The following is a 19686-nucleotide window of genomic DNA, read 5'->3' on the forward strand; positions in this document are numbered from 1 at the left end:
GCCAGGGTTGGAACCTATAGTTAGTTCCAACATCTAGTTCTTTCTTCTTCTTTTACCTCCGACCACTCAAACAGCTCCGTGAAGCAGGTGGAACAGGGATTATGATCCCATTGCCCAGATAAGGAAAGTGAGGCCCAGAGATGGGCAAAGGACCCAACACCATCTTTACTTTACTGTACTTTACTTTACATCTTTATCTTTACTGTGTTTTCACTTTTAGTGACAGCTGGGTCTGAGTCCAAGTGCTGACCTTTCCTCATGTCTCCTCTTGGGCTAATGGGTACTTCTCAGGGGCCCTCAGCAGGATGGGGCAGAGCTGGGATCCGGACTCCCAGGCCAGAACCCTCTTCCTGGGCCCTGGACTGGTCCCAGTGCCACTCTGGACCCAGCTTCCTCCTCTGAATGTGGAGATTTACCTTGCCTGCCTCTCAGCTGGCTGGAGATTCAAAAGGGAATTGAGAAGAACCTGGACACATCTTGGTCACTATCATGCTGGGAAAGGAGCAGCCTGCATGGCCCCTTCTTCAAGAGCGGAGGAGGGTAGTTCTGAGCCTGGCACAGACCCAGGCCAACCCAGCTCAAGTTAACCTGGGAAGGGTGTGGAGCAAGGAGGCTAAATTGGCACTCCTGAGAGAGGTTTGCCTAACCTTACCCTGCAGGTGTGGACTGGGGGAGACCCAGAGGAGGAATGGCCCAACACTGAACTTTGGGATGAAGTCCTGAGTCACCCAGTTGATACCCAGGGTGGCTGGCAAGGGACTTTGGACAGCCAGCAATGGAAAATAAAAATAAGAGTGATGTGGTTTTGGAATATAGGTGAGGTTCAGTGGGGGTGGAGTCCGGAGCCGAATACCAAGAAAGAAGTGAGGTATCTCTGCTGCAAAATGGTGGTTTTATTAAAGCACACACAGCAGTGGGCTGAAAGCTGCCGCACCAGGGGCTTGAGTAGTGGTATTATATACTCCAGAGCTGGAGGAAATAAGGAAAAGGGAGGTTTCCAAAAGAACTTTCATATACTAAAGAGGACCGACCTATAAGATACCTACAAGATACCAGAAGCCTTGCCATCCTCAATTTAGGATTTTTTCCCCTCTAGCAAGTTATTAACATTAAGATACTTAGGAGATTCGTGGAAGAACCCCCATTGGGCTTGGTTGCGGGTGAGGTTGCAGGGTGCCAGCTTATGCTTTGTCTTCAGCTAGCCTTCTGCTCCCTCTTCAATAGTATGTGTCAAACCCTAACCATGTATCAGGCCCTGTGCCTCCACACACCCTCTCGTTCTCAGAGCTGTTGTAGTCCACGGGTTCCATCCAGCCCTGCTCCTCCTGCTCCTTCCTCTACCTCAGGTTAAGTCCCATCATCTCAGACAGAAAGTGCCACAGGTGGGTCTCCTGCTTCTGCTCCTCCACACTCCAAAAACTCTCCCTCCAGGAGTTCCCCGAACACACACGCACACACACACCACTCCCACAACCACTCCATCCTTGAGCAACTACACCTCCACCTCTTCCAGGAAGCCCTTAGTCACAGACGGGACAGATCCCGCTTTAGACCGCGGCCGGAACCCCCTTCTTTACGCTCCTTCTATCTCCAAGGGATCCGTTTCTACAACCCCATAACCCTCCAGTTGTCTCCAGGAGTACTTCCCCTCCGACTCTGCCTTTTTATGCCCTACACGGAGGTGTAGGGTTCTGAAGCATAGGGCACTTAATAGGGAAGGGAGAAGGGGCTGTAGGATGAAGCCCTTGATCAACCGCCGCGCCCCCACTCCTAGAGCAGACTATCCGGGAAAGCCCAGGTCCCACCCCACCCTCCCTGCTCCGCCCCGCCCCGCCCCTCCTACTCTGGGAGCGCGACGCAGGGCGCCTGCGTGAAGGAAGTCTGCGCCCAAGGCGCATGCGCAGCGCTCCCTCCGGCTCTATATTAGGACGACGGCAGTCGCGGCCTGAGGCTTCTCGCCTACAAGGGCAACGGGTTGTTTCCTCTTGGTTTGGCTACCTGCCGCCGCCGCCGCCTCCGCCTCCTCTTCCTCCTCCTCCTCCGCAGTCTCCCGCGCAGGTGAGGGCCCGCGCTCTGGGTGCGGCGCCGGCCAGGGAAGCCCCCGCGTGTCCTGCCAGCCCGCGCCCCTCACGCCCGGTCGTCGGGACCCCATCCCCCACTGCTCCCGTCACCCGCCTCCTTGGGTTCAGCGTTCATCTCCCAGACCCTTAGCCCATTGAGCTGCCTCAGTTTCCTCCATTCGGCCCTCTTACATTGCCTTTTAACGGGCCACTTCTTTAGAATTCCTTTTTCCCGTTATCTCGAGCCCTCGACCCCCGATAACCTCTGACCTCGCCCTGCCCAGGACCACCACCTAACAACAGACCTAATGCCTTCGATTTATACCTCCTGCCTCTCCCCAGTTAGCCCTAACCGCGTCCCCTCCTACCTCTGCTCTTTATGTCTCCTCCTTCTCAGTTGTCCTGTTGGAGCTGTGGGGGATGACCTCTGGGAAATCCTTGGCTCAGGGACCCAGAGCCCAGCTGGGTGCCTTCCTCAAGTTTGGGGATGTGAGGACCAGGAGAAGTTCAGGATCCCTGGGCGTCCTCTCTGCCTGGATGGGTGATGGTGGCTTCTTCCCTAGCCTCACTTCACCTGGGTGTATGCCAAGGTGTCTTATCTGTGCTCTGCGTCTCCCTGACCTCCCAAACCTGTTCCCGACTTGTCCCTCGTTGTTCCAGCCCCTTGGTGGTTAATCATCGGCGTTTACTTCACTTGGTAAAGTTGCTTTGCAGGTGCTTTTGTGTAGAGCTGGGAATGAAAGAAGTTGGTGACCTGGGTAGAGTACTGTTACCACTCCTTAGTTGAGTCCCACACGAGTGCCGTCCTTAGACGATTTTCAGACTTGTTATAAGAGTACCGTTGCTGTAAACTGCAGGTGACACCTGAACCCAGTGGCCTTGCAGTGGTATTTGCCCGATTATTAACAAGTGTTGATGTCACTCATTGTCTTTCTGTAGGATCAGTGTACCCTCTCGGACATGGAGACTGTTGTTCGCCGCTGCCCATTCTTATCCCGAGTGCCTCAGGCTTTTCTGCAGAAGGCAGGAAAATCTCTGTTGTTCTATGCCCAAAACTGCCCTAAGATGATGGAATTTGGGGCCAAACCAGCCACTCGGGCCCTGTCCACTTCAGCAGTACACTGCCAGCAGGTCAAGGAAACCCCTCCAGCTAATGAGAGTAAGTGTCATTGGCAACAAAGTAGGAGGTGGTGGTATTTGCAATTCATCACCAGACTGGAAGCGCTTCTAGTCCACATTGTGACGAAGGTCACAGTAACCAGAGTATCTCATAATTGTCATCCTAACCCCGCAAGTTAGGCACTCTAATTTTCCCAACTTTAAAAGTGAGACGGTGGCCAGTGTGCCCTTTACAGGTTTCTGGATCACATGTCAATGTCTGTTGGAGTTTTAGTGTTCATCAGTACCTCATTTGTGTAAATATAAAGCTGGAATATTCTGGGGCGCATGGGTGGCTCAGTTGGTGAAGCGTCGGACTCTTGATCTCAGCTCAGGTCTTGATCTCAGGGTCACGAGTTCAAGCCCCACATTGGGCTCCATGCTACTTAAAAAAAAAAAAAAAGTTGAAATGTCCTATTTTAACCTTTCCTTCGTTAAATATTTGGCCCTTTGGCTTTTTTCTTTTTTAATTAATAGACTTTTTGGAGCAGTTTTAGGCTTACAGCAAAATTGAGTGGAAGCTTTTGGCTTTTAAAGTTGTGGCTTAAAAAAATTGTGATTTTCTTCTTTTTTAAATTATTTTTTATTGTGTTAAAATTCACCTAACATAAAACTTTTATCATCTCTTACCAATTGAACAGTTCATTGGTATTAAGTACATTCATATTACTGTGCAGCTGTCACCACCGTCCAATTGCTAAAGCTCTTCAACATCCTGAACAACTGAAACTCTGCTCCTTGAGCTCTTAACTGCCCCTCCCCACCCCCGGTCAACACCATTCTACTTTTGTTTCTGAACTTGAAACAAAGAACCTCAAGGTGTATGGAACCTCAAGGTGTATGGAACCTCAAGGTGTAGGAACCTCAAGAATGTATGTCAAGAATCATACAGAATTTGCTAAAGTAGTGATTTTTTTTAACATATGAATCCTTATTTTATATGTGAATTTTTGTTTTGAATAAAGAGATCAGAGTTGGCTTTTGTTTTGCTTTGGCTCTACCAGGAGAGGAGGAGGCTTTTCAAGTTTCACTTAATCCTAGAGAATAATTTACCTTACAGGCTCTCTTCAGTATATCCTCTGGATGTGTTCCTTGTAAGAAGGGAGTATTTTGTTTTGTTTTGTTTTTTCTGTAAGCAGAGGGATTTAATCCTTTGTAGGATTTCTTTTCCTTTTTCCTCTTAGGAGTTAGTTTTGTTTTTCTTCTTTTAATTGAACAATCAAAATATTCTTAACAGTTCTGTCCCTGGCATAGAGGAAGTTGAGTGTAACATGGCTTGGTCACTTGGTGGACTCTTATGCAACCATTCAGATGACATTTGCAAACTATTCACTAGCTTAGGCAGACCTTTATAACAAAAAAGGGCAAAATAAGCAAGTACATGTAGAATAAGTAAAACTTTTTTTAAAATTTGTACATAGGGGGAAAAAAAAGAAAATTTACCAAGATGCCTGTAATGGCTGTTTTTGAGGGGCAGAACACTGTCATTCTAGATTTCCCACAGCAAATGTGTATTACTTTTATAATGAATGAAATGAACTTCAAAGCAATTTTTTTGACTTCATAGGAGATTTTAATAAAAACTGTATTGTGACATGTCTCTTCCCCAAGTCGTAGGAAAGGTTAGCTTCTGACTCACAGTATTCCAGGATGATGCAGAATAAGACTTTACTAGAAGAAGGGTGAATGAATTTGCTCCAGGGGAGAGGGGAGTCATTGTGACTAGAAGCACATTTGCCAGCCAACTGTGTTAACTCCGGGCACTTTTTTTTTTTTTAAAGATTTTATTTATTTATTTGACAGAGAGAGAGATCTCAAAGAGGCAGAGAAGCATGCGGGGGGGATGGGGAGTAGGCTCCCTGCTGAGCAGAAAGCCTGACGTGGGGCTCGATCCCAGGACCCTGGGATCATGACCTGAGCTGAAGGCAGAGGCTTAACCCACTGAGCCACCCAGGCGCCCCCAACTCCGGGCACTTTTTGATGCATTTAGATGAGCAAGTAGATGAAGTGTGTGACTGTGATATCCCTGGGGTTTTTTTCCTCACCAAACTAATAACTTGAACTCTGTTAGACAACAATCGAAAGACCTCACTTTTAGCTAAATGTCTTTTGTTAAGAAAAAGTCAGTTTATATGTTAAGCAACAGCAAACTGCTTTGTCAAGAATCTGTTTCAAGGGACGCCTGGGTGGCTCAGTTGGTTAAGCAGCTGGCTTCGGCTCAGGTCATGATCCCAGCGTCCTGGGATCGAGTCCCACATCAGTCCCACATCGGGCTCCTTGCTCCGCAGGGAGCCTGCTTCTCCCTCTGACTCTGCCTTCCACTGTGTCTGCCTTTGCTCGCTCTCGCTCGCTCTCTCTCTGACAAATAAATAAATCTTAAAAAAAAAAAAAAAAAGAATCTGTTTCAAAAATATTAGCAGAGAAATAATTGTATGGACACCTCTACCTTCAAGATCGTGTCCTGTCATGAAATATGCTATGTGTCTTTCGGGTAGATTTACTGGAAATCCTCCAGCTCAAGAACTCTAGGCTAGCTGAAGCTAGAAAACACTACTTTTTGGTGGATTTATATGGGAGAAATGTGGTTTGAGAGATAGCTGGATTGTGCCAGTTAACTCTTCACAAGAACATTGTTTCCTGTGAAGCAAACGAGAAAACAGTTTGGAGGCACCTGGGTGGCTCAGTGGGTTAAAGCCTCTGCCTTCAGCTTGGGTCATGATCCCAGAGTCCTGGGATCGAGTCCCGCATCGGGCTCTCTGCTCACCGGGGAGCCTGCTTCCCCCTCTCTCTCTGCCTGCCTCTCTGCCTACTTGTGATCTCTCTCACTCTCTGTCAAATAAATAAATAAAATCTTTAAAAAAAAGAAAACAGTTCAATTATCAGAACCTAATAAAAATAAACTGGTCCCTGAGAAGTGGGGGTAGAGTAAGTATAAAGCTTTTCTTTGAGGCCATATGAGAAACAAGGGGCTTTCTTGAATTATGCAACTAGATCTGATGCTTTGCTTTTTCCATTTCACACCCCCCCCAGAGGACAAAACTGCCAAAGCTGAGGTTCAGCAGGCTGCCGATGGATCCCAGCAGACTCCACATGGCACGCAGTTTCCGTCTGGACATCCCTCCCTTGCTACGAGCCAGGGCACTGCAAGCAAATGCCCTTTCCTGGCAGCCCAGATGAGCCAGAAGGGCAGCAGTGTCTTCCGCAAAGCCAGTCTCGAGCTTCAGGAGGATGTGCAGGAAATGCATGCCGTGAGAAAAGGTAAACACAGAACTGGAACCATTGGGAAGAACCAAGAGGTCCCTCTGGCTCTTTTGATCCTTCAGATTTATGTATGAGCTATTGTTAGAGTAGCATTTGTATAAAAAAACTTCCTCTTTTAGGGCCAGGGAGGAAGGTCTTCAAGATAGGCAGTCAGAGGACTGCATGAGAAAATGTGGGACTTTCTTTCTGGGGTGTGTGTGTATAGGGTGTGACCAGTTTTTATAGTAATTGCTTCATTTCTGAAAATACCCTGCTGGCGTAAGCTGTTACCAGTTGCCCTTTGTTTCTTTCCTGCCATCCGGTGGGATAAAAGGTAAAAAAGAGTGTTCTGCACTAACTGATGGTCACTTAATTCCACTTGTGGCTCTAGCCACAGAGAACCAGAGTCCCCAGAAAACCTCACCAGCAGAAATGATGCATATGGCTGGAACTGTCTTCTCTGAAGAAAAGTGAGATTAGGGTTGGGTGGAGTGGGAAGGTGGGGAAGACCTGCCAGCCAGTTAGAAAGCTTTGGACTCTAATATTCATTAAAGCTGTCTGGTAGCTCTGAAAACAAGACACCACCAGGAATTGGCCATTGAAACAGAAGTGGAGAAGAAAAGCTTCATACGCTCAGTTCCTACTAACTTTGGTTATGGTCAGCTCTTTTTGGTGAACTAGGCAGTAATTCATTTTTGACAATATTTCTGGAAAGTATTGTGAGCTCAGAATAGAATGTTGGTCCCCTTTTCTTCTTGTTACTTTTGTTACAGAGGTTGCCCAGACCTCAGTGAACCCCAGTGTAATTCGTGTAAAGGCTGACGAAGGGGAGCCAGGTGGATTGCTGAAGAACTTCCAGGATATCATGAGAAAGCAAAGACCAGAAAGAGTGTCCCATCTTCTTCAAGATAACTTGCCAAAATGTAGGTCTTGTTATTTGCCTGATGCATGAGAGGGTTTTTAATGTAAACATACGTTAGATTAAACAAAATTGTATGGTAAGTTAAGGATTAAAAACCTTGTCTCTTGCTTGATGCCGGTAGGTGTTCTTGGCCATAGTAAATGCAAACCCTGTTGGTAACCTTAATACCTACCCTTCTCTGCCACAGCCCTGTGCTAAGCGGTTCACACATGCAGTCTCATTTGAGACCTTCATGTTCTCAAGATGAAGTTATCCTATGAGTTGCTCACATGAGCATTAATTTGTCGAGAGGAGATCATGAATACCTTGTTTCACCACGAGAGACTTTCTGGTTGAACGGAAGATTCAGTGTCCTAGCTCCTGGGGAAAGGAATGACTACATTTGTCCAGAATTGCTCTGCTGTTAGATGACCAAAATGGGGTCATGGGTTGGGAGCCAGATCTTTTGCCAAAAGCCAGACGTGCGTCCTAACCGCCATTCTGTCCTGTCTTTTGTTTGGTTTTTAGCTGTTTCAACTTTTCAATATGATCATTTCTTTGAGAAGAAAATTGAAGAGAAAAAAAATGACCATACCTATCGAGTTTTTAAAACTGTGAACCGGAGAGCTCACATTTTCCCCATGGCAGATGACTATTCGGACTCCCTGATCACCAAAAAGCAGGTGTCAGTCTGGTGTAGCAATGACTACCTAGGAATGAGTCGTCATCCACGAGTATGCGGGGCAGTCATGTAAGTAGCCCTCAGCTTTCAGATACCACTGACGTTATTTGGCAAGACATTGATGATTTAGAGGGATTGGATCTTCTATGGGGGCAATATTCAGAAGCTGAAAGTGTGCCATAACAAAATACTATCTTAGCCTTTAAAGATATCTACAGATGGGGTGCCTGGGTGGCTCAGTGATTTAAGCCTCTGCCTTCCGCTCAGGTCATGATCTCAGGGTCCTGGGATGGAGCCCCACATCTGGCTCTCTGCTCAGCAGGGAGCCTGCTTCCCCCTCTGTCTGCTTGCTTCCTCCTCTCTGCCTGCTTCTCTGCCTACTTGTGATCTCTCTCTGTGTGAAATAAATAAATAAAATCTTAAAAAAAAAAAAAGATATCTACAGATGACTTTTAGACTGGAATTCACAAGTAGGTGGTGGAGCCCCTTGGTGTGTGATGGTTCAAGCGTATGGGCTCATTGACTACTTGTGTCCGTTTACTTCCTACCACTCCTCAAGTGGGTGCGCCTCCTTCAAGCCCAGGCCTCTGTGCACAGGTGAATGGAGAGGTGCAAATCTAGCAGCACTGGAGGAAAGACATTAATGAGGATGTTAGTTCCTGGCACTCACGTGCTTCTGGAGGTGGCCATGGCTAGAGATACTTGAGAGAGTTGCTTGCCAAAATCTCTAAGGAGGCTTGCTAAAGAGAGTCCAGTCTGAGGTATAGTAATAGATCTCTCCTAACATTATGTGACTGATTTCCGGAGGGTTTAGGTTCAGGTAACCACCGTCCAAGATATGCCTGTAGAGACTGATAATCGTGTCTGGAGAGAAAGATGTTTGTCAGAGAAAACACGCCTTAGGAATCAGCTAATACTAAGTATCTAGTGACTGATAAACACTTGTTCTTGATGATCCCTAGAGGTATTTACGATATCCTCACCCTGGTGTTGACACCTGCCACCTAGTCTAAAGGTGAAGTTAGCTGAAATTTCTGGCCCCTGGTTTCACCATGAGAGACTTGCTAGATGAACTTAAGATTCAGTGTCCCAGCTCCTGGGGAAAGGAACGATTCACATAGTGTTCAGAACCATAAGGCTTATTTTCTGTCTGCCACCCCCCCCCCCGTTTTTTTTTTTTTTTTTTTTTTTTAAATAAAAGGGACACTTTGAAACAGCATGGTGCTGGAGCAGGTGGTACTAGAAATATTTCTGGAACCAGTAAATTCCACGTGGACCTGGAGCAGGAGCTGGCTGATTTGCATGGCAAAGATGCAGCACTCTTGTTTTCCTCGTGCTTTGTGGCCAACGACTCAACCCTCTTCACTCTGGCTAGGATGATGCCAGGTAAGGAAGCCTTTCCTGAGTGCTTTTAGGGTTTTGGGGTTTCTCGGGGAATAACAGGGATATTGATAACACAGAGGGCTTCCCCAAAACAGTTAAGAACAATGATAGTATCTGGGAGCATTTCTTCTTGAAACATGAAGTGCTCACTTACCGCGAGAGGTTGCAGTAGCAAATGGTACTAATGAAGGGCTTGTCCTTAACCTGATTGCTTCAGTATTCAAAGAAAATCCTTTGGAGAATTCTCTTATTCATTCATGGTTACCTTTTGATGGAGTTTGGAATGAGGTGGCCAGATTTAAAAGCACATTGGCTGTCTTCCATTGCATTATTCTACACCTGTGGGTCTTTTCAAAGGAGAAGCACTAGCTCACGATTTTCCCAGGAAGAAACTGGCCAGGAGTCTTTCCTCCCAGGCAAAGTGGCACGTTCAGAGCAAAGTCCGTTGTCCCCATCTAAGAAATAATTTGTCTTTGCTGCAGATGACAATAAGTAGTGTTTTGTTTTTGTTTTTATCATGTTAGGCTGTGAGATTTACTCTGATTCTGGGAACCATGCCTCCATGATCCAAGGGATTCGAAACAGCCGGGTGCCAAAGTACATCTTCCGCCACAATGACGTCAGCCACCTCAGAGAGCTGCTGCAAAGATCTGACCCTTCGGTCCCCAAGATTGTCGCATTTGAAACCGTCCACTCCATGGATGGTAAGTCTAAGTAGAGGACTGTCTGAAACCTTAGATGAAAAACTAGGCCTGGACTCTTTGAAAGTGTGATGTTTATTTTGTCTTGGCAATTTCTTCTTACTCTGCTAGGGTTTTGTATTTGGTGGATATTGTATAGGTTTGGGTGAATGTAGATTTTTTTATTCTGGCTCTTACTAGGCTCTGAGATCCTAAGATGACCTAGAAACTGGGGGAAGTTCATTGTTTTTCCCAATATTAAAAGTAATACCTTTAGAACAGAAGTTATTTTGTTCTGACATTTTTACCAAAACAGAAATTTGTGAAGTAGCGAGCTCTTCACCGTAGTCTGTGTTCTCTCCTTAGGAGCAGTGTGCCCGCTGGAAGAACTGTGTGATGTGGCGCATGAGTTTGGAGCAATCACCTTCGTGGATGAGGTCCACGCAGTGGGACTATACGGGGCTCGAGGCGGAGGGATTGGCGATCGGGATGGAGTTATGCCTAAAATGGACATCATTTCTGGAACGCTTGGTATGTATACTCTGCACATTCTGTAATCTGCACTAAAATTTTATTCGAACAAGGTCAAGGACTATCTGGGATCAGGTGAGGAGACAAGGCGATGCCCTGTGAAACCTGGGCCGCTTTCTGGATGAGTTTCTATCTTCTCAGTGGTGGTACAGCTTAGCAGAATCCCTTGAATCATGGAGGCATGGCTCCCAGAGCCAAAGTAAGTCTCAGCCTCACATGACAGAAATGTTATTTGTTGCCATTCAAGCTCATTCCAAATGTGGTTGTGGTTCTAGCTACATGGCATGGCAACAGCCTTCACTTTCTGTACTTCAGATTGTTGTTGTATTAAAAGAAAAACAAAAAAGATGTAGTGCTGTTCTCCTGGAGCATTTGTGAGGACCTGGAGGTTCAGGTATCGTGAAGCACTGACCTCTAGTTTGTATTTGTTCCTCCTGGATGAGAAGCATTGTGTCACGGAGCTAGGTGCTGTTGCCGTGCTGCCTGCTAGCTGTGAATCCTGTCTGCCTGACTCCCCAGCTGTGTGACCTTGAGCTGCTGCTTCCTCTCTCTGCCCCTCAACTTTCTCACCAATATAGATTTCCCCACTACTGAAAAGTAGAGTGTTCCTTTGAAACCTTGCATGAGCCAAAATGGCGTAAAGCAAAGACACGACTGCTCATAGACCAAGGTCAAAGCAGTGGCCGCTGGCATGCTGAGCGGTTCCTGGGGCAGGGGCTTGGCAGGGTGCTCTCGCTGCTTGGGGTGCGCACTGCCTCTGTCGTGGCTCGCTGCCACACACCAGAGGCTATTTTCACTTTTCACCTTTTATTGTAAAAGTGAAAGTCCTCGTCCGATTTCTTCCACTTAGCGAAAACAAGTACTGATGTAGGTTTCTCATAAAAGTGAGGTGGCCTAATGACTTGTGCAAACTAGGGCAGCTTATATGATGGAGATAATAGACCTTACCTCAGTTTTTGTGATGAAGGTAAACGAATTGTGTGCAGACAATTACCATAGACATTCTCTGCCTATGAGAACTCTAGAGAGTAAAAATGTGAATTAATCTAAGGATTTCAAAGTTACTAAGGCAGTTGGGAGACCCAGGTAGCATTTAGCTAAAATGCCAGTTCATAGCCTGCACTTGGTAAAGGGAGGGCAGGCCAAAAAGAGTATCCTTTGGCACAGTCGGGGGGCTGGGAGCATTGGGTTGACCAGGAGAGCCAAGGAGTTGCGGGGCAGAGCCTTGCGAGGAGGAAAGCACTCGTTCATGTTTTCATTCCAGCAGCCCTTTTCTTCCACCGAGCTCCCATGGTAGGGGCTCTGTGAGATATGTATAGTCACTGTGTGCTGGAACAGGCTGGGGAGAGAAATTTTCCACTGTTTAAGAGCTTACACCTACCCCGCCCTGCATGGGGTTCAAGCAGGAATGTTCATTACAGAACACAATGTTAACATCTAGAAGGACTCTTCTGCAGTCCTTAATCCTGAAACTTGAGATACAGATTATACAAAAGGAATTAAGGAGAATTAAGAGCTGAGGTTGGCCCTCAATCAACCCTAATGAGTTCTGAGTTTTCATGTCTCTCTGGGCATTGCCGCTTATCAGAGTTCTGTGTTGACTTTGGTAGGAAATAATAGTGGTCATACCAAAACAACTCACCTCTTAGCTGAGTTACATTCCAGCTCCGGGGTGCTGCTCACAGCGAGAGGCCAGAGAGACGGCACACACTGTGCATGCTGTGGCAGGTGGCACCTGGCAGAGAAGGAAGTCCGGGTGGGAAAGGCAGGGGAAGAGAGGCTGCAGCTTGCTGTTTCGGTGCATGGGGACAGATGGCTCAGCGTCAGGACTGCTGCGGAGACCTGTGCTTTGGTCCTTGTCGGATACCAGCTAGGTCCTGTGATTAGGGGAGGACTGTAACCTCCACACTCTCCCTTTCACAGAGGACTTGAGTCTTCCCTCAGGTACTCAGGCTGGACTTGAGTCTTAGGGCACGTAGAGAGGATAAAGAGGAAAGGGCTCTGAGGCTCTGCAGCACCCTGCTGGGCACATGCTGGGGCCGTTGCTGGAATAAATGAGACTGTCTCCTCGCAGGCAAAGCCTTTGGCTGTGTCGGAGGGTACATCGCCAGCACAAGTTCTCTGATCGACACCGTACGGTCCTATGCGGCCGGCTTCATCTTCACCACCTCTCTGCCGCCCATGCTGCTGGCCGGAGCCCTGGAGTCCGTGCGGATCCTCAAGAGCGCCGAGGGGCGGGCACTTCGCCGCCAGCACCAGCGCAATGTCAAGCTCATGAGACAGATGCTCATGGACGCAGGCCTCCCGGTCGTCCACTGCCCCAGTCACATCATCCCTGTCAGGGTAATGACGCACCTGGGACTGGACTTGCTGGGCACTGTGCCTCGGCACGGGACCTGGGATGTTGTGTTGTGGTGCACACCTTGAAGTTGTACCACGGCAAGGGGCTGTAGTCTGTGGCCCTGTGCTCAGTTTCTGCCTTGGGCTGACTTCACAGTGAAAATGGAGGCTTTGAACCCAGCGGGCTAGGGCAGAGGTTCCTTCTCCCGAGCACTAGCTTTAAAAGAGCTTCTGTTTGAAAAGTTCCAGAAGGCTTCACATGGCTAGCTTTGAAGTCTGACTTTTTATTCAATTGATTTCAAAATCGGTCTTGCCCTTTCCACTGTGAACAGTAGCCCTGTTGGTGTCACAGTTGAATTAGTAGAATTAATATAGCCAGTATAATCAAAGCCATCTCATTCCCACAGTTACACACATCCCTGGGTAGGAGGATCAGCTGGTGGCAGCTGGAGTTGCAGCCTGGGAGGGCAGTGAGTGTGAACTCTTCTAATGAGCCCTCAGGTCTCTGGTCCATACTAAGCACTCCTGAGCCCTTTAAGTGGCAGCTGGCATCACCGCTCGAGCCTGAGCCTCCCAGGGGCCGTGTTCATTAGATCGCTGCTGAGGGGTGGTCTGTCTTGCGGTGACCTTACCTTCTGTTCGCAAACTCAGGTTGCAGATGCCGCTAAAAACACTGAAGTCTGTGACGAGCTAATGAGCAGACATAACATCTACGTCCAAGCCATCAACTACCCCACGGTGCCCCGGGGGGAGGAGCTCCTGCGGATTGCCCCCACTCCCCACCATACACCGCAGATGATGAACTACTTCCTCGGTGAGTACGTGCAGAGCGGCGGGGCCTCGCTGGAAAGTTGCACAAAGCCGTCCTTGCGGTGTGCGTAACTGAAGCCCTTCAAAGGCATTCAGATTTGTTTCTTCTCACCAAGTAATTAAGAATGCTCTCAGATGGTGTAACCCTGTAAAAGACATTTGGTTGTTGGATTCGCTTTAGGCGGTGCAGACACAACTTAGAAGCTCTGAGGGCTCATCCCTGCTCATCCATCCACTGTTTCCAGTGCCCCCTTGTTGGGTTGATTTCAGGGATGCACACAAGTGGCCAGTGCAGGGAGTAGAGAGGCCCTTGAAGGCCTGAGTCCGCCCTGCCCCTCTGGAGGTCAGCTTTGTGCTTCTGTCCCTTTCTCTGGTGTATAGTCCCTGAGGCAACCCCCGACCTAACCTCTTCTCGTAAGAGTAATTGTTCAGTATTTTATAAGGCTGCAGTTCTGTTCAACCATCCCAGCCCCCTCTGTGTCCAAACTCAAGGCAGAGATTGAGGGGCTGCTCTCAGCCATGGTCACCTTGGCCTCCTGCCCCCGAGATGGTCTTGCTGCCTTGCAGGCTCTGCAGCCGTTCTGCCAGGAAGGCTCAGTGTAGCGGAACAGTGTTGGAGCGGCTTCTGCCCTGAAGCTGTGGACAGCAAAGCCAGAGTTGGGTTTTGTTTTTCAGTTTTTACTTATTTTTTTTTAACAGCTTTATTGAGATATAATTCACATACCACAAATGTCACCCTGTGTTTTTTTGTAAGAGACATTTATTTTAGAGAGAAAGAGTGCTTGAGCTCAGGGAGCAAAGGGGGACAGGCAAAGGGAGAGAGAGGAAGAGAATCCCAAGTAGACTCCCCTCTGAGCACGAAGCCCGACAGTGTGGGGCTTGATCTCATGACCCCAAGATCACAACCTGAGCCAAAATCAAGAAGAGTCACTGACACTTCACTGACTGAGCCACCTAGGCACCCTTAATTTCACCCTTTTGAAGTATACAGTTCCGGGGGCCTGGGTGGCTCAGTTGGTGAAGTGGCTGACTTCAGCTCAGGTTACGATCCCAGGAGTCCCGCATCAGGCTGCCTGCTCTCGGGGAGCCTGCTTCTCCCTCTGCCTGCAGCACCCCTGCTTGTTCTCTTGCTCACTCTCATGTGCACTCTAGCAAATAAATAAAATCTTTAAAAATACATTTATAAAGTATACAGTTCCAGGGGTTCTAAGTACATCATGATGTTGTGTAACCATCCACGCTGTCTGATTCCAGAACATTCTCATCATTCCCAAGGGAGACCGTGTACCCACAAGCAGCCACTGCGTGATCCCTCCTTCCCCAGCCCCTGTCAGCTGCTGACACCCTCTCTGACCCGTGGAGGTGCTCACGCTTTCCTTTCCGTGTAGCACTGTGTGGGTCCTGTGTGTCTGGCTACTTTGACAGCACCGTGTTCTCCAGGCCCATCCACGTTGTAGCATGAATTCTCTTTCTTTCTAGTTCCAAATGATCTTCGGTGCAGGTACACCCCATGGTGTTTGTGCATCAGTCAGTAGACATTTAGGTTGTTTCTGCTTTTTGACTGTTAGAGAGAGAACACTACGCCAACGTTTGTGTTCAACTTTCTGTGTGGACCTGTGTTTGCACTTCTCTTGGATGCATACTCCCTTCAATTTTTGAAAACTGTTTCTCCTCACAGAGAACCTGCTGGCCACGTGGAAGCGAGTGGGGCTGGAACTCAAGCCACATTCCTCAGCCGAGTGCAACTTCTGCAGGAGGCCGCTGCATTTCGAAGTGATGAGTGAGAGAGAGAAATCTTACTTCTCCGGCATGAGCAAGCTGGTGTCTGCCCAGGCCTGAGTGTGTCATGACCTCAGTTACTCATTTAACTGGCCATGTCATATCCACATAGTCCCCAGAGGTGTCTTTATATGTGAATTAAGTTATATTAAAATTTAATCTATAGTAAAAGCACAGTCGTGGAAATAAATTCGTGTGTAAGTGATGGGTTCTCCTGTTACTCGCTACTGAATCAAAGAAATCATTTTTTCATCCCTTTCAGTGTGGTCTGTGTTGTTGCGCTGTGTGAAGTGACAGACATACACCAACCCTCTAACAGCGGCTTCAGGCCCCACTGGAGTGGCAGTGCTCCCTCCTCCGCTCGAGCCCAGCTGCCTCTCTGCTGCCCAAGGCGACTGCAGCCACTCTAACGCCCCTCGGAGGCCCAGCCAGCCACAGCCCCGGCCGCCACCCCACCCCAGCTCTTCCCCTGCCTTCTCTCCCTGTCTCCCCAGCGTCTACCTGCTTATGTCGACCGCTCACAGAGAGGTCAGCTGTCTTTCCTCACCTGAGACTCACTTGAGTCCTGTAAGTTCTACCTGTAAGCTCCATCTCAGGCCAGGCCGCTTGTCCCTCCTGCTGCTGTGATCCCCCGGGGTGCTGCTGTCATCCTGGCATCTGCCCCAGCCTCGACCCCCACCTGGCAGCCCGAGAGAGCTTTTAAAATTTTAAAGCAGTACCCCTGAAACAAATAATACATCATATGTTAATTAAAATAAATAAAATCCTAAAGCAGATTACATTCCTCCCCTGCAGAAAACTTTCCTGGGCCTTCCAGTGGCACTCAGGTTGAATTCTAGCTTCCTCACACAGGCTGAGCACATTGTCTGAGGTCGGGACCCATCCCGCTTCATCTGTTCACTCTGCTTCATGTGTTGACGCGCATTCCCAGGCCTCAGCTGCCCCGGGTGCTCCCCACTTCCAGGCCTGGGTGTTAGCCATCGTTTCCTCCCTGGAGTTGGCTGCTCTGGATCATGGCGTGTCTGCCTCTCTTTACACAGGACAAGGGTCCTGAGGAGAACTTCCCTGAGCCCCCAGGATAAGGCAGCCCAGCCCTGCTGTGTTCTTACCATCACTTGACCTCCTCCTTTGCTCCCCTTCAAAGCACTGGTCACCACCCGCAACGACTTGGCCCCTATTGGTCATCTGCCCTTTCTTCTCAAGAACTTCTATATCCCTAGCACCCAACACAGCACCTGATACACAGCAGGCCCTGAGCAAATAGATGTGTGTTGAATGAAGGAAAGGGGGCTTTCTTCACTCTGGCTACCAGACACCAGGAGACCACCATTTCTCACAGTAATAGAGGCCGACCAGGTCAACTCCAAGGTGCTAGCAGACTGAGGTCCTGGTGAGGGCCTTCAGCCCGGCTTGCAAGCCATTTCTTGCTATTAAATTCACATGACCTTTCCTCATATGTGGGTGGAGACGTGGGTGGAGTGAAATCTCCTTTCTCTTTCTCCTAAGGCCATTAATCCCATCATGAGGGCCCGACCTCCTGACCTCATCTAATTATCTTCCAAAGGTCCCGCCTCCAAATGTCACTACATTGAGGTTAGGGCTGTAATGCGTGAATTTGCGGAGTACACATTCAGCCCATTATGGGGACCAGGGAAACATCTGAGTCTGCTTCACCAGAAAGCAGAGGTTTGCTGAAGAAACAAGAAGCAGCTGGAGGACAGAGAGAATGCTTGGCCTTGCCCCCGTCTCTTATCTCCAGAAGAGCAGCTGTGCTCCCATCCCTGGACACGGCTGTGCTGGTACGCCTTCCCAGGACGCACCCTTCTCCCCACTGGCCCTGGAGAGAACAGCCAAGTCATGGTCACATCAAACAAAGCCACACATCTCGGCAGGCCACTGGGCGTGATGGAAGTCACGTCACCTTGCAACCAGCACAGGGTTCCTTTCTGCTCGGGAAACATGCCTCACTTGCTTTCCCAGCCCCGTCCCCTCGTGAGCGCCGGCGGGACTTTCCCATTGTCCCCCCCACGCTCCCACACTGGGAACTCCCTCCGCCTCTTCCGCCCAGGGCGACTCTAGCTCCCAGTTCTGTTTCTCTCTGAACACTTAGCAAGACACCCCCCTCCTTCTCGTAAGACCCAGACTCGGCTGGGTCAGTGGGGTCGCCCCTCCCTTTTCTCCTCTCTGCCATTCAGGGCTATGAGAACACAGGATGAGGGACCCATCTGCAGGAAGCAGACAGGGTTCGTGAACTGCTCCAAAATAAGGTGCAGGGCTTCTAACTGTTGTGGTTTGGGAATATAGGGGAGGTTTGGTGGGGTGAGGTTCAAAGCCAAGAAAGAATTCTTGAGACCTTTTTGGTGCAAAAAGATGGTTTTATTAAAGCACGGAGACAGAACCTGTGGACAGAAAGGGCTGGGGCCCCAGGGTCTCGCGAAGTGGAGGATTATATACTGGGAGTTGGGGGAAATAAGGGAAAGCGAGGTTTCGAAAGGATCTTCATGTTAAAGAAGACCCTCAAGATGCTAGGTTGTTAGCTAGGAGATTCCTGGAAGAGTGTCATACGCGGCCCAGGAGTGACAGGTTGGGGGAGGTCGCAGGGTATCAGCTTGTGGCTTGTCTTCTGCCAGCCTTCTGCGCCCACATCATAATAAGGACTTGAGTTTGGAAATGTGTGATGTCATAGAAGTTTTCCAAGAAGGGGCACCTGGGTGGCTCATTCGTTAAGCGTCTGCCTTCGGCTCGGTTCATGAACCCTGGGTCCTGGGATCGAGCCCCGAATCGGGCTCTCTGCTCAGCGGGAAGCCTGCTTCTCCCTCTCCCACTCCCCCACTTGTATTCGCATTCCCCCTGATGTCTCTCTCTGCCAAATAAATAAATAAAATCTTTTAAAAAAAAGTTTTCCAAGAAAATACAGATCCTGGAGCATGAAAGTACTCTTGAGGGAAAAGAGAGAGTTGTCATTTCTAATCTTAGCAGGGAGAATTTCCTCATCTTTATGTTTTCCTCCTAACAGGTTTTCCTAAGTCTTGTGCCCAGACGTCTGTCTAGTACTCACTGCCCCCATGACAGACAAAATCACGGGAGGCAACACCAGGGTCCCGCTCCCAGCTTCTCAGGCGTCTGATTCAACCACATCTGCCTCTGAACCCCATTCAGTGCTCTGGGTGGAGGACCAGTCCTGGGGTTACAGAGAACATAGCAAAGCCGCATCCGTTAGCTGCCCTCCGCAGAAGCCCCTTAACCTAACAGTGATGGTCGAGGACTGCTTGTTTCTCAGACCTTCACGCGCGTTAGCACGGGCCTCCTTAACAATAGGGACAGTGACCCTGGCCACCCCCACTGAGAGACGTGCAAACTGAGACTCCAAAGTGGGGAGGTCGCCTGCCTGAGATAATCCAAAAGGCAGAGCCAACAGTTAGCCCAGGCAGCCTGACCCGAGTCCCACTCTTCCCCAGCCTCACAGGGCCAAGCCGCAGCTAGTGCTCGTGGTTGATGATGTCCGGCAGTGTGGAAGTCAAGCATGAGCGCCCTTCCTAGCACAGTGCAGCAGTGGCTGCCTCTCCCCCAGCCCCACCTGAGCCTAGGACCTAGGATAACGGAGCTCTACCCCTTCTGATCCCACAGACAAGGGCAGCAATTTTTTCTGCAGGTTGAACCAAGGGCCATGGACCTCAGACACTTAAGCCAAGCCAACCGTCCTACCATAGCCCTGTGCTTCATTTTCAAAATGTTCTTCTGAGTCCCAAGCCCCAAAAGAACCAGGACTGTGAGCATGAGTGGGTGGGTCGGTACATGAGGAGTCTTATCTGGGAACTGCCTGAGGGCAGACTCAGCTGTTCTGAGACACAGGTGGATGGAGCTCCCCACACCCAAATTGTGGGGGCCCTGGAGGCGGCCAGATCAGCCCACAAGCTGATGTGGGCTGGGGCCTCCCCTAGACTCCAGCCTGACTGAAAGACAGTTCTTGTTTTCTTTCCTCCCCAGGCACAGGCTAAGGAAGCATGTGGGGCAATGCCACGCCTCACCCCGCTCCTCCAGAAGCTAATAGACCCTCTCAAGACAGGACAGAGCCCATGTGGGACTTCTTTTTTTTTTTTTTTTTTTTTTATAGTTTGTATG

General features: G+C 49.0%; 1 protein-coding gene across 1 annotated transcript; it reads left to right on the plus strand.

The window, feature by feature from the left end:
* The first annotated feature begins 1910 nt into the window (after window positions 1–1910).
* ALAS1 (5'-aminolevulinate synthase 1) lies at window positions 1911–15823 on the plus strand. Its single transcript, XM_059389866.1, has 11 exons — window positions 1911–2058; window positions 3000–3219; window positions 6249–6476; window positions 7232–7381; window positions 7888–8110; window positions 9243–9427; window positions 9949–10128; window positions 10471–10635; window positions 12710–12978; window positions 13627–13789; window positions 15464–15823. The coding sequence occupies exons 2-11, from the start codon at window positions 3021–3023 to the stop codon at window positions 15622–15624; spliced, it is 1923 nt and encodes a 640-aa protein (XP_059245849.1). The 5' UTR covers window positions 1911–2058; window positions 3000–3020; the 3' UTR covers window positions 15625–15823.
* Window positions 15824–19686: the final 3863 nt, after the last annotated feature.

Source organism: Mustela nigripes, chromosome 2 (genome assembly GCF_022355385.1).
Source record: "Mustela nigripes isolate SB6536 chromosome 2, MUSNIG.SB6536, whole genome shotgun sequence".
Lineage (NCBI taxonomy): Eukaryota > Metazoa > Chordata > Mammalia > Carnivora > Mustelidae > Mustela > Mustela nigripes.

Coding starts and splice junctions, on each gene's coding strand:
- ALAS1 (XM_059389866.1), top strand. CDS start 3,021: ATGGAGACTGTTGTTCGCCGCTGCCCATTCTTATCCCGAGTGCCTCAG. Junction 12,979..13,626: donor GTCACATCATCCCTGTCAGG/GTAATGACGCAC, acceptor TCGCAAACTCAG/GTTGCAGATGCCGCTAAAAA. Junction 13,790..15,463: donor GATGATGAACTACTTCCTCG/GTGAGTACGTGC, acceptor TTCTCCTCACAG/AGAACCTGCTGGCCACGTGG.